The sequence below is a fragment of the Acanthaster planci genome, linkage group LG06, assembly GCF_054643075.1.
Source record: "Acanthaster planci isolate LZ-2023a linkage group LG06, COTS_SCS, whole genome shotgun sequence".
Taxonomy (NCBI): domain Eukaryota; kingdom Metazoa; phylum Echinodermata; class Asteroidea; order Valvatida; family Acanthasteridae; genus Acanthaster; species Acanthaster planci.
The window spans coordinates 5002553-5016132 of record NC_141782.1 but is presented as its reverse complement, the minus strand read 5'-3'; the positions used below and the strand labels follow the sequence as shown (position 1 = coordinate 5016132).

Below are 13580 nucleotides of genomic sequence, written 5' to 3'. Positions count from 1 at the left end.
CTCATACAAGTAACGCATTATTGGTGTCCGACACCTGACTGCTTTGGTCTGGTTGCCCAATGCAGATAGGATGTTACATAGTTTCTCAAGATGGACACACAGTCATGACAGTTTTACTTACAGACATCGCTAAAACAGGAGACGTTTTACTACCCCAATCATCATGCTACAATTGTGAAACAATGAGGCTTTTGCCACATAAAAACGAATTTAATGAAAGGATAATGAATATCGTTAGGCCAATAGACATACCCTTCTTTTCTCCCTCTTCTTGTAGGCCCTCCTCAAACATATGACTGGACGAGATGGAATACAATTATTACCACAGGTAGTAGGTGATTGCAGGCTTGGAAGTGCTCCCTCTTTGAGTATGAACCTTGACTTGAGGCCGAGTTGCTCTTTAAGCCGTGATGACTGTTCTTGACAGTCGTCATCGAAGTGCTTACTGCATATTGTCGGGTACTTGGTCATGTCAGCCAACTTAAAGTCAGCATGCCTGGTGCAGACGAATCGCACCCACTCCCATCGAAGTTGGTTATTTTGGGGGAATTTGAAGAAACTTACATCCCTGTTCTTGGCCGAGGTTACACAATTTTTTTGCATTGTAGGATGTAAAGAGCATAAAAGCGAAAACTATATCGCACGCAAATGTACTCATACATGGGAATGACGTAGGGTTGAACTACGCGCTGCTGCTGTGTTCGATGTTGAGTACCACTTCATACGTAATCACAATGTACAGACGTGTAGTGTATAAAACTATAAATTCAATTGGGTGGCACACTAGAGCATGCCCGGGCTTTATTCCGCCTTATTTCACCTTGTCTCTTATGAAACAACCTTTTGTGGGGAAAGAAACATAACATGCCAAGGCCAAAACGTCTTGTAAAGAGAAAGCATGAATAGATACATGTACGTTTGGCTATAGCAAACAATATAAAACATATCACGATCAATGATTATTACCTTGATCAGATGAAGGCAAACACTCAGCAAACCTTCAGCCTGACAAGCATCCATGAATTTGTAGCTTGGTTGCAGAATGGCATGATGAGATAAGAAGTAGTAGCCATCTGATGACAATTTCCATGCTCCAAAGTTCTCATCTTGTTCAAGTTTTGAGACAGTTTCTCCCAGTGACTCAACAGCAACCTGTATTCACGAGTAGAAAAAAATTAATGGGGTTTCCCATACTATGAAAACTAAAACAACATTTTTTTTTAAACTATCACAGTTCCGAACTTTTTTCAAAATGAAATAAGAACTAGTATTAAAATCTAAATTACATGAATAAATGTTTAATACCTAACTTTAACCAAGGCTTACGAATAAAATGCAGAACATCTTTCAAACTAGAATGGTGAAGCCGCCATGGCTCACTGTTTCATATGAATCTTAATTTCTTTACCTCAAAAGCAGCTCATATTAACAGTTATCCATTCCAATTACAAATTGCATTGAAAACAAACAAGGAAAAATGTTATCAAAGTGCAATCTTGCCACAATTTTTAGAAACAGCAAGTAAAGAAGAATTGGATGATGACTACATTGCCGATGTAAAATCTGTATCTCTTACTCCACCCCCTACTGATACAATCATCCAATCCATGTCCATCCACATCTCATTCCATCCATCTCCAACTCCACCCAATCCTGTCATCAAATCCATCTCCAACTCCACCTCCCCCTTATCCCATCCCTCTCTGACTCTGCTTCCACCCCATCATCCCATCCATATCCAACTCCGCCTCTACCCCATCATCCCATCCATCTGCTGCTCCAACCCCATTCAATCATCCTATTTACTCTTTCCCCTTACCAAATCATCCAGACCTGTCTCCCTTTACGTGTGGCAAACATTGTAATTAACATGTGTTCATACAGTACAGGAATGTACCGAGCCCCTAAAGGGACTTCCGATGAAAACAAACTCTGTAACAGAATAAAATTTCACAAATTTATTCGTGTGCACGAAAACATTTCGTTCGCACGAAATCATTTCGTACGCACGAAATAAATTATTTCATGTGTACGAAATCATTTCGTTTGCACGAAATCATTGCATTTGCATGAAATCATTTATTTCGAGTGCTCAAAATAATTATTTCGTGCAAACTAAATCATTTCGTTTGTACAAAATCTTTTATTTCGTGCACTCGAAATCATTTCGTTTGCATGCAATCATTTCGTTCGCACGAAATCATTTCGTGTACTCGAAATAATTTATTTCGTTCGCTCGAAATCATTTCCTTCACACCCAATCATTTCGTGTACTCGAAATAATTTATTTCGTTCGCACGAAATCATTTCGTTCGCACGCAATAAATCCACCCACGTGTGCAAGCAATTGAAGTGAGGCAGAACACATCTGTATATAAGGTAAGACTCCTTTTTAACGTCTGGTTTTACGCATAATGATCTCATTAGGTTTTTAAGTGGAAGTTAGAGCCCCTACGTACCACACAGAGGAACTCTTTGGGCAGAATAGAGCTGCGCCGCGCAAGAAGACCCTGAAGGATACCCCGAATAAAAATATGTCATGTAGCCAAATAACGAAGCGGGTTGTCCAAACATCAGAATCCCAAAGCCGAACACCCTGCCTGTTTTTCTCTGAGCATGATGGGTGTGGATGATCAACGATATAAGCCATTCTTTCTTACATTTGAAGATCACACTGGGAGTGGTAGACTAATATTAATTATGACATTGTTAGCTGCTCTAATTTCAAAGTAGTTGTAAAGTAGTACATAGAGGGTTTCCCAACATATTTCTTTAATTCTACTGAAATTATTTTTCAACAACTCGTGACGTTCTATGAAAACACAACTGAGATCATCTTCCAAGACAGATATCTGCACAGGAATTAAATGTCACGGATGTCAGGAAGTGTACTTCTATATAAGGCCTACTACAGGTATTGCATAAACATGACCAAATAATCGACTGTATTCTCAAATGAAAGTCACACGGGCCTGACTTGACAAAAAGGCCAATTTGAATTAAACTGGTGTTGAAAACGAATAAAATTGAAAAACGGAAAGAAAAACGTCTTTAGCAACGATGCTTTTGACTGATTAACTCCGTCATAAAAAGACGTCAACCTTTGGTGTGACCTTTTCACCTTTGTAGAACACCACCTTCCTGGCTATCGCATACTCTACGTGTTTTGTCTACACACGTGTTACTGTAGTAGAGAATCAACTGCTCATGTCACCACAACCCAAATCATATAGCTGTAAAAGTCAAATCGCAGCTCGATTGAATTATTCTCACCGTTCTTCCCTTGACGGGGAACGTTTGCTTTCCACCAAAGAATTATGGCAGGTGACATATTTCAGAGACGAACTCGAAACAAACGAACTTGAAATAAATTTTAAAACATATTTCGCAGTCCTTAGGCCTGAAGATATTGCCTGGATTATTCGAAGTGTCAGCCGCTCACTTTGGCATAAGAAACATGGAAGACATGCTGAGAAAAAGAGAAGTTGATACATCGATCATTGAGAAAATGAAAATGATGCCGTAAGTTATGTGCCTTCGAATAATTACTGAAACCATTTGAACAAAGTTTGTCTGCTTCTTTGATACTCAACTTATTCTTGGCTCTTAATTTCAGGTTGATGAAACAGTGGTTTTACAGATGACTGATGACCAGTTGGCAAAATACCTACCGAAGTTCGGAGATCGTGTAGCAGCAAAGGCCTTTGCCAAGGTGGCAGAAGAAAAGAAACCAGAAGATCACTCTTCGGAACAAAAGAAGAAAACTCTTCTTTTACTAGGGTGAAGGAGAGATTTCAGGGAAAGGCAATGTCATCTGGTCATTACTCAGGGCGAGAAAAACACATTGGAAACGAAAACGCCAAGAGATCCAAAAGAAGAGTGGATATTGGCTGGCTTGATTTCTGCAAGGACACAAACCAGTATAAGCAGGTCAGGAGGCCCTCGGGAGGAGGAACAAGGAATGTACAATTTGATTTCGACGCTACCATGAACGACGTGCTGCACAAAAGCAAACAGCTATTTTTTCCTGAAGGCACAAGTAGAAGAGGAGATTTAGCTGACCACGATTGCTTCATCACTGATAATACTCACAATCCTCTCACTCTTGACATTACAGTTGCTGAAATGTACAAACATATGAATCCCAGAATCCTTCATCTCTATCTCGCAACGAAAAAACGCGATCAAGAATCTACCAATGAATTATCGGACTTAGAGATGCCACAAAGAAGCCCAAAGAAAAGACTCAAACCTTACTACAGAAAGAAGTCATTGGAACCCCAAAAAACTCCAGGTAAGAGGGCATAATTGGAAATGTCATTATTTTCATTTTGAGAAATGACTACATTTAGTTGTGTTTGATGCGGATTAAGTTAAAATTGGTGAATTCCAGAATGATGTGCCGAAATTCAAGTTCATGGGCTAGGTGATATTTCAGAGATATACATTTGTTCACTTTACTATGAGAATGCGAAAGTACAATTCTCACTCATCTATTTTACTGTATTGTGATTCTGTTATTTTTACTTTGTTATAAGTTAGTATTTTTATCATTGTCATAATAATTATTTAATAGCAGTCAAGAAGACCCAAACCAAGCAAAACAATTCGTCTGTGCCTGTACTGGAAAACAACAGCACAATTCCTGAACTGGTAAGCTACCTCATTGTTATGTCTCCAGTCCAGTCAACCTTTCTTTGTTCATTCTTCAATCTGCTTATTTGCTGAGCATATTGATTAAACAGCCGCATCCTCTCCGAGTGATCCCTGTGTACGTATTGTTTCTCAGGTTGAAGCATTGCTAATAATGTACTCGTATCTTCAGTGATTCTTAGGATAAGTATGTGAGTGGTTTCAACTTTCATGGCTTCTGACTGTCTAACGAACAAAGATAGTTGACTAATAGGAACACCACCAACATAGGGCTGGATAGGTTAGTTGGTATCACTTGCACGGTTTAAAAGGTCGCTGGTTCGAATCTTGCTCCAATCAACTTGACTTTCTTTATTCTTTAATGACTTTTTCTTTTTTCTTTGATTCTCTAATTGGAGGGCAAAATTTGTCCACTATTGTAAGAGATAAGTCAGCTTATCGTTTAGCCTTTTATTCAAAAGTGCCAGTGCCTACAAATTATGAATAATTCTTGTTTCAAGTCAGGCTACGTCCAATCAAGGATATGACTTATCTTTTACCTATTTATTTTTTTTAATTATAGGTGCAAGAACACAGATCGGAAGGCAAAGTACAGAACAATGTAGCATCTAATGGAGCAACTGGTCCATCGACATCATGGGCTGCAGGACAATCAGAAGATCAAAGCTCTTCTACTTCAGATTTTGAGTTACAGTTTGTTGATTTAGGCACACCTTCTATTCAGATCAAGACAGATCATTGGGGCATGACTGAAGAGGTTGTTCAGGATTCTCCAGTGGCTGCCGATGATATTCAGAATCAGCATTTTGTTATTTCAGACGGGGAACTTGACGTCGATCCACTAGAAAGTCGTTGCCCCAGACCCTACTCATGCACCCCATGATGACCTGGTGAGCAGCGAGGGTGACAATATTGTGCCTGTAATGGTCGGTACTGGTTATCAGGAAGAAGTCTCCACTGTGGAAACTATTCGTGTGCAAAGAGGACACGTTCTGAGAGAAATGATAGACTACTACAAACATCATGACGTGAAGACCAGAGTTGAGATAAAGATGATTCTTCCAAATGGGTCTGAGGAGGCCGGGGAGGATAATGGTGGTGTTTTCAGAGATGCAGTCACTGAATTTTGGGAGGAATTCTATGAACAGTATACAGTTGGTGAGACATTGAAAGTCCCGGCAATAAGACATAACGTGTCTCAAGCTGACTGGGAGGCGTGTGTAAAAGTACTGGTAGTAGGATATCGTCAGGAAAGATATTTCCCTGCTCAGTTGGCTTGGCCCTTCATAGAGTCAATCATGGAGAATGAAGTTTCTGAGGACACACTAGTAGATGCACATTTGGATTTCATACCGGTTATCGAGCGGGAGGATTTGCTTAGAGAAATGAGCAGCTTTGAGAGCATTGAAGAGGATGAGTTGAATGACATTCTAGAGGCACATGAAGTCCGAGTTCAGGTTACCGAGAAGACCTTAAAAACTGTAATTAATGAAGTCGCACACAAAGAGATAATCCAGGCCCCTGCCTATGTTGCAAATTGCTGGCGTGAGGTCTTCGTACAGGAGCTTAAGCCACAGATAAAAAATGGTCTGGCCTCTGTATATTCAGATATGCTGCCCACTACCGAGCGTGTTCTTAGTTTTATCGAGTTTCCAGACGACATGAATGCTGCTCAGAAGCTACTTTGCAACTTCTACGGAGATACATCAAGAGCCTATCGACAGAAAAGCTTGCCCGGTTCCTGAGATTCACAACATACTGCTCTCAGATCGTCACCTTGATCCGTTTTGAAACCTGTATGCAAACCTGAGAATTTCATGGTTTCTGACTATAGCAAACGAACAAAGTGAATTGACAATTAATTTGGGGCACTACCAACAAAGGCTAAATTGCTCATGGGTACAAAGCTGGTACAGTATTCCGGAGATCAACGGTTCGAATCCCGCTTCAGTCAATATATATTTGGTCACTTGTGAATGATACAACATTTAATCTGATGTTGCATGCATTTTTTAAACTGTGCATGCGCTACAGCTCCCTGAAAATGTCTGTTCCATTTAATAGGAAAAAAGAAATCAAAGGTCGGCTTCTGTCTCTACATTTGAAGGATCAGTTATATAAAGGAATCAAATTAAAGGCAAATACTTTATAGATATGCACCCTCACGTGCGCATTACGAAACAATACTTCTATTTTTCCCCACAGGATCCAACTTGCTACTTGGCAAGACCATCGGTGTCAGATTTGTCGTTCAGACTAAGTTTACTAGATGACCTATACCACATACTTGTGGCTGCATGCTCAAGTTGTCCTACGATTTCAAGAATTATATGGACTTTAGGTCAGAATTCAACACCGTGCTCGATTCAAACATATGGGTTATGGATATTGTATAGACATAGAAGTGGAACTTTTAGGTGGAACTATCAAAAGTAGATATTTCCAAGTTCTTTCTTTCCATTCAGTTTTTGTAAATTACTCGTCTTGGTATTTTAGAAACTTTTTAATGTAGCATTTCTGTTACGTTTTTGAAACACGATAGTTTTTGCTTTGTGCATGTTTACCACAATGCACGAGTAATCTTTTTCTTTCTCAGTATAAGATACCATCAACATGCAAAATTTTCAACAAATTATGTGTTTCAGACACGAATTCCATGGGTTATTGTTTCAAACTGTTCTTATCATTAGCTTTGAAACAATGTATTGTTCAGGCGGACTGCACTCTCCACTAAAACCAGCGGGAAGGGGGGGCGCGGGTAATCAAATCAATTTTTTCGTCAAACAGGTGGTGAAACTCTGAAAGGCTGTTTTCAGGAAATGTTGTATGGTAATTTCAGTGTGAGACATCACAATTGGACATTGACAACGGCACACTTTTGCATTTATCTATTTACCCTTCTCTTTTCGTTCATGCATTTGCTCCAGGAATGTACTGTGTGGTAAAGTTTCTTTTACTTGATATTTATTTTTTCATAAATCATTTTTGATCCATTGCATCATTCTGTGGAAAAGTGATAAAGGCACCGAGTTAGCATGACATACACCCAACAAGCTGTGCCTGTTCATATACCTGTTCAATGTTTCAGAAGTTAAGTAGTTATAGTTATTCAGTTGCGCTATAGTTTTACTGAAAACAATTGTTATGGTCGTTGATTTAATTATGGTGGTGACGAGAATAAATTAAGCTATAGCCAATTTGATTTGGGCAATATTAGATCAACCCTATAGTATATCTAACGTATCTGAAATACAGTGTTTATTTAAGAAGACCACACCTCGATATTACTGGATGTTCTGGAATTACTCTGCAGATCAAGGTAGTACATGGTCACTCAATTTCACAAAATGAGTTCAACTTTCAACCGTTTAGTTTTACACCAACAGTATTGGATTCTGTATGCATAAAATGAAGAAATGCAGGTTGACATTTATTGTAGACATTGAAAGCACAAACCTCCTAAATTTCTAGAGCAGCAACAAATACTGTTAGTTACAGTCATTATTTAATTTTTTTATTTATGTTGTTACCCTTTGGGGATTATTTGCTGATGCCAATAAAAAGTTGCATTACAGTTAATTCGTTGTTTGACATATATTCACATTATTAGCGAAGATATGACTTGCAGGAACTGAGGAAGACCACCAATGACCAAAGAAAAAGAAACCGGATTTACAAGTTGTGTCTGTTATTTGTTAATGCTTTATGTGACAAAGAGTTCTGCTTGACTGTTCTTCAGTGGTGTCTTAAAAAGAAAATATAAAATAAGAGTTGAAGAATACTTAATGTGGAGGCCTTTTATCATTTTGTTTCCAGTCCATTTTGTTCATGATATACAAAACACATTCAAGTAAACATCAGGAGGCTATACTGGTAATATGCATAAAACCGGACGTTAAAAAGGAATCTTACCTTACAGATGTGTCCTGTCTCACTTGACCAAAATGATTTCGTGTGAACGAAATGATTTCGTGCAAACAAAATAAATTATTTCGAGTACATGAAATGAGTAGTAGGAAACTGACAGTTCTGGACCACACGCCCTTTTCACCGTTTTCAGCAAAAACCCCCGGGTAGTACATCGACGCAAAAAATCGGGGGAATACCCTAAAAATCTGGAATTCCAGATTTCCCCCGGTACCTCATCGACCCAAAAAATCCGGCTCTAAAATACCGGGCGAATATATACATTCTGAGCCAAAATCTCTTTTACCCATCACACGCACCGCTCGCTACGCTCGCTCACCTTTTGACCCCGGCTGGCTAAACAACTCGTGACTGGTACTGACTTACACAAACAAAAAGGGATTTCCCCTTGCGAACAAGTCTCGACTTGCCCGATTCAGCTACTAAACTCGACGCGGACTTATACAAAATTGGATTAATTATTGAATACAACGCTGACGTCGAAATCCCGTCTGAATAAAAATGAAAAAATTTTTAGAAACCTAATTATAAATAGAACATGTCAACTCAAATGTATATCGTCTCAAATGACCACAAACGTCTAAATGCCGGCAACAAAAACCCAAAAATTACTTATGGCCCCTTTGACTCTGAAAACTTAGTCATTTTAAGACCCGCAAAGAATTCTTCTAAGATTCTCTATTCTCACGAGGGGCAACACAAGCGATTGTTGATTAGACTCGAAGACCCTTGTTATGGCGTTAACTCGGTTTACAAATATGGTACTAAGGAACCTACTGACCAAAAACAAATTTGTTATCAACTGTCTCCCAATACTGAATCGCTGCTATTACGTATAAATGATTCAGTTTACAGACATTTTGAAAAATTAACAGATGAGACCCTGGAAGACCTCCCCGTGATTACGCGTAACTCTTTTAAGGTGTCTCAAAAACTAGATGACATACCCGATCAAATTAATTACTTAGTTAAACCGGCTTATACCGATAAAAGTAGGATGTACGTTAAGATCGCCTATGACGCCTCTTTGGTGGATAAATCGTTTAAAGAAATCGATCGCGCTCTTTTTGCAAATAAGAAATGCCACGCGATCTCTTTGATCTCTCCTAAAGATATTTACTACGGCGCCCACGGTTCACTTTCTTGCGGCGCGAGTGTTAGATATCGAGTCATATCGGCTATGCTAACGGTTGAAGAAAAACCTTACCTTTTGAACGCGTTTGATTAAAAGCGAGCAGAGCGAGCGAGTACGACCGAAGGAGTTAAATAAAAGTTAGTGAAAATCAATTTAACCTCGGTTATCCCAGGGTTAAATTTTTTTACTTTAAATAAATAAACCCTTATATAAAATGACTGATGCGGAACTTTGCCACTTGCTGAATCTAAAGGAAGTACACATAATTGGGGCAACGAGAAATGTTCAACCGAGGCCACCTTGCGATCACCAAATAGTTGAAATGGACGAAAGATACATGTGTAAACATTGCGGTCAAATTTTTGGGTGGGTTTCTTCGTTTGACGCTGCAGAAGTGGGAGATCGGTATTACAAGCATCACGTTTGGAAAAAACCCAAGCCGCCAAAATCGAGAAAAACGTTGCAGAAGTATAATATCTGTTTTCAAAACGGCGAAGCGGGTGAAATAGAATATCGATTGAACCAAGTTTTAAACGGCAAGATCTCTCGAGGTAAACCGTTGGAGGCTTTAATTGCAGTCTGTTATCAAGACGTCACTGGGGAAACCGAATCTAAAGTGAAAGACCTTTTTGGTGTCTCAGATAGGCACTGGGAAAACGCTATGGAGAAGTTTAAAAATAGTTTAATTTAAAAATGGAAACGCATACGTTTTACTTGACTGAAAATCCTCAAACGTTTGAATTAAAAAACGAGATTAACAACATTAAAGGCGATAAAGTAGTCCGAGTCAAAAACATTCAGTTTGAAGCTGAATATTTATACGTGGCGCAAGACACCGACATTCAATGGGATACAAATTTGGACAGAAACGAAAAAAGAAGAAAAGAGACGGCTCTAAAACTTATTTTGACGGGAATGAAAGAACCTATATATGCTTTGCTAGCTCCAAGTTTGGCTCAACCGTTGCCAGAGTCGCAAAGAGGAAGCATCGTGGTGTCTACCGGGTACTACGGAATCGATTGGTTTGATTTTATTTTAAACGCCATCCCTGGAGTAAGTTTTAAGGTGCACTCGGAATCAAAAAGGGTGACCTTAACCATTACGGATCCCAATCTCAAATTGCGGCTCAATAGAGAGGTGGCTAACTTGTTAAACTTACCCGAAAACAAACTTTCACCTAACGTTATTTATATAGGTGAGTATAACTCAACTCCTATGTTTATTCACTGCCAGCAATTGGAGCACTCTGTAAATTTTTATAACGGAAAGTCTTCTAACCTGCTCGGCGTTATCCCTTATGAATCAACGAATAAAACACCTAAAAAGCTATTATCTCGGAACATAGACGAACTCACCTTTTCTTTGAGAAACGAGCGAGATGAACTCTTAAACAACGTCGGTAAAATCTTGATTGAATTAGATGCTTATTAATAAAATGGAGACGCATACATTTCACTTGACTGAAAATCCACAAACATTTAAACTAAAAAACGAGATTAAAAACGAAAAAGGGAGCAAACGTATCTGCACCAAAAACATTCAGCTAGAAAAAAAGTTTTTTAACATTATGAGAGAGACAGAGATTGAGTGGGGGGCAAAAGAATTATCTAACGAACCCGGTGATGATGGATCAATCAATCAAGCCTTGGTGCAAAAATATAGTGATCTATATATAGGTGAAAAATATGAAATTGAAAAACCAAGTTTACAATTAATAGATGTTTTTTTTGGATTTTATTTTGCGACTCAAAATTTTTTAAGAAACATACAAAAATACACTTTAAATTGGGAATATAATGTTAGACGAATAAAAGTATATAAAGCACACATGTTATCTATAATAAGTGTAATAAAAGACAAATTTACTGATTTTTCTTCTTTTTATTTTGGTGTACATTATAAGCCTTTATATTTTAATCTATTATCTAATGATACTTTACGACAAGAAATGGAAAAAAAGTTAAACCTTCTTGACAGCGGTTCTTATGAAGACGAGCTTTTTGTAATACAAATGCTAGATGACTTTTTTTACCCAAGAATGATTACTGAAATAGATGTAAGTTTGATCATTTCTTTGTCTTTTCAAACGACACTAGCGGGCATTATACACGCCCTCAATCAAATTTTTGATAGATTAGACTATGCAAACCATCTAAAGGGCAGGCCACCACCGACAACTGAAGAGAAACAATTGTTCATTTGGGATACTACGTCTTCTACTGTACAATCTATTTTAAAAGGCCAAGCAAAACCCATATTTAACCAACTTTACACAAAGCAAGCGTTTGAGTCTATAAGTATCTCTGGATTGACTGGCAGCATCACCTTAGAACCCGGGTATTACGGAATCGACTGGTTTGATTTTATTTTAAACGCCATTCCAGGCGTGAGTTTTAAAGTATATGAAAAGTCAAAATCGGTGACTTTAGTCATTTTTGACCCTTATTTAAAACTAAAACTAAACACGCACGTGGGTCAATTGCTCGGCCTGCCTTCTGTTGAATTACAAAACTTTTTTATATACAAAGGTAAATATAACATCGATAGTATCAAATATCTGTTTATACACTGCGAGCAGCTCGATCCAAATTATAACTTTTATGACGGGAAGTCTTCAACTGTACTCAGCACCAGAGACACAGCTCTGTGCAATTTAGAGGTAAACCCAACCTGTAAAAGGCTCGTAGATCGGAACATAGACGAACTCACCTTTTCTTTAAAAAACGACAAAGGTAGGTTGGTAAGCGGTGAAGGAGATGGAATTTTGCTCGAGGTGAATATCGTTTAAAAACTCTTAATTATAAGATGACGACTAACATATATCCTGATTTAAACTCGGTTGAAGCGAGTGAGTATAACGACCGGAGGGAGAACGAGCGAGCTTCAACCGAACAAGCGGAGACAAAGGTTTACAGGCTAAGAAAGATCGAAGAAATTAAATCTCAAATCCAAAGAGAACGCGACGCGCGCGAAGCTAGTTACAAAAAGATCAAACGACTCTTAACCGCGCTTGGATACGTAGAGCACGGTGTGGAAGCCCTGGGCGCGACCTCGGCAGCCGTAGGCATTCCCGCTATTTTGGGAGTGATCACTGGTCCCGTCGGGCTCGTGATGGAAGGCGTCGCTATCGGTGCGTTTGGCGCTTATGCGGTTCTAAAGTACGCATCTCGTAGACTCACCCGCAAAACTAAAAAACACGACCAAATTCGAATGTTGGCAGACGCTAAATTAAATACAATCGAAGAATACGTATCTCACGCGATTGAAGACGGCGACATATCCCAGGAAGAATTTGCCCTTATTTTATCTGAGCTGAAAAAATTTAACGAGATGAAAGAAAAGATTAGATCGCGTACATCTACAAAATTGGAATCGAGCAAAGCTCACAGCGAGCAAGAATTTGAACGTCGAGTCAACGAAAGAGCAGAAGCGCTAGCGGCGGTTTTTAAAAAAGATCTTATGAAAAAACTTGGCGAATAAGTTTTACAAAGTCGGTTGGGTATGAGCGTAGCGATCCACCCGCTTATCGAGAAGCGACCATTCCAACGGCACCTGTAAAAGACTGGTAAAGATTATTTTTAAAATTCTTTTAAAATAAATGGGAGGTAATTTTAGCAGTCTAGATATCAGAGTAAACAAAGACAATGCCTTTACAGCCGAGTTTCCAAATTTAACACACGCGTATAAACTACCAAAAGTAACCACGGACGAAGTGGTAGAACGCTGGAACTCAGATCCGTTGACATTTTATCAAAACCAATTTAATTTTGCGGTCTATTGCGCGACAACAGCCTGCGGTGTGGGTTCTGATCTACTGTCTAGTCACGACCCATATGTCTCGGCTATAATGAGGTTCCACTTATAT

At 38.8% G+C, this 13580-nt stretch overlaps 1 protein-coding gene and 1 pseudogene across 8 annotated transcripts in view; one reads left to right on the top strand and one right to left on the bottom strand.

The window, feature by feature from the left end:
* LOC110989242 (uncharacterized) overlaps positions 1–13580 on the bottom strand; it is a 515163-nt gene that overhangs the window by 306016 nt on the left and 195567 nt on the right. For all 8 annotated transcript variants that reach the window (XR_015425756.1, XM_087138535.1, XM_087138534.1 and 5 more), the window contains one exon: positions 967–1152. Coding sequence is in view for 7 of the 8 variants with exons in the window: in XM_087138535.1 (XP_086994661.1) it covers positions 967–1152 (186 nt within the window). In the remaining variant the exon portion in view is untranslated. The remainder of the gene's footprint in view (positions 1–966; positions 1153–13580) is intronic.
* Positions 5637–6463, top strand: LOC147798755 (uncharacterized; annotated as a pseudogene).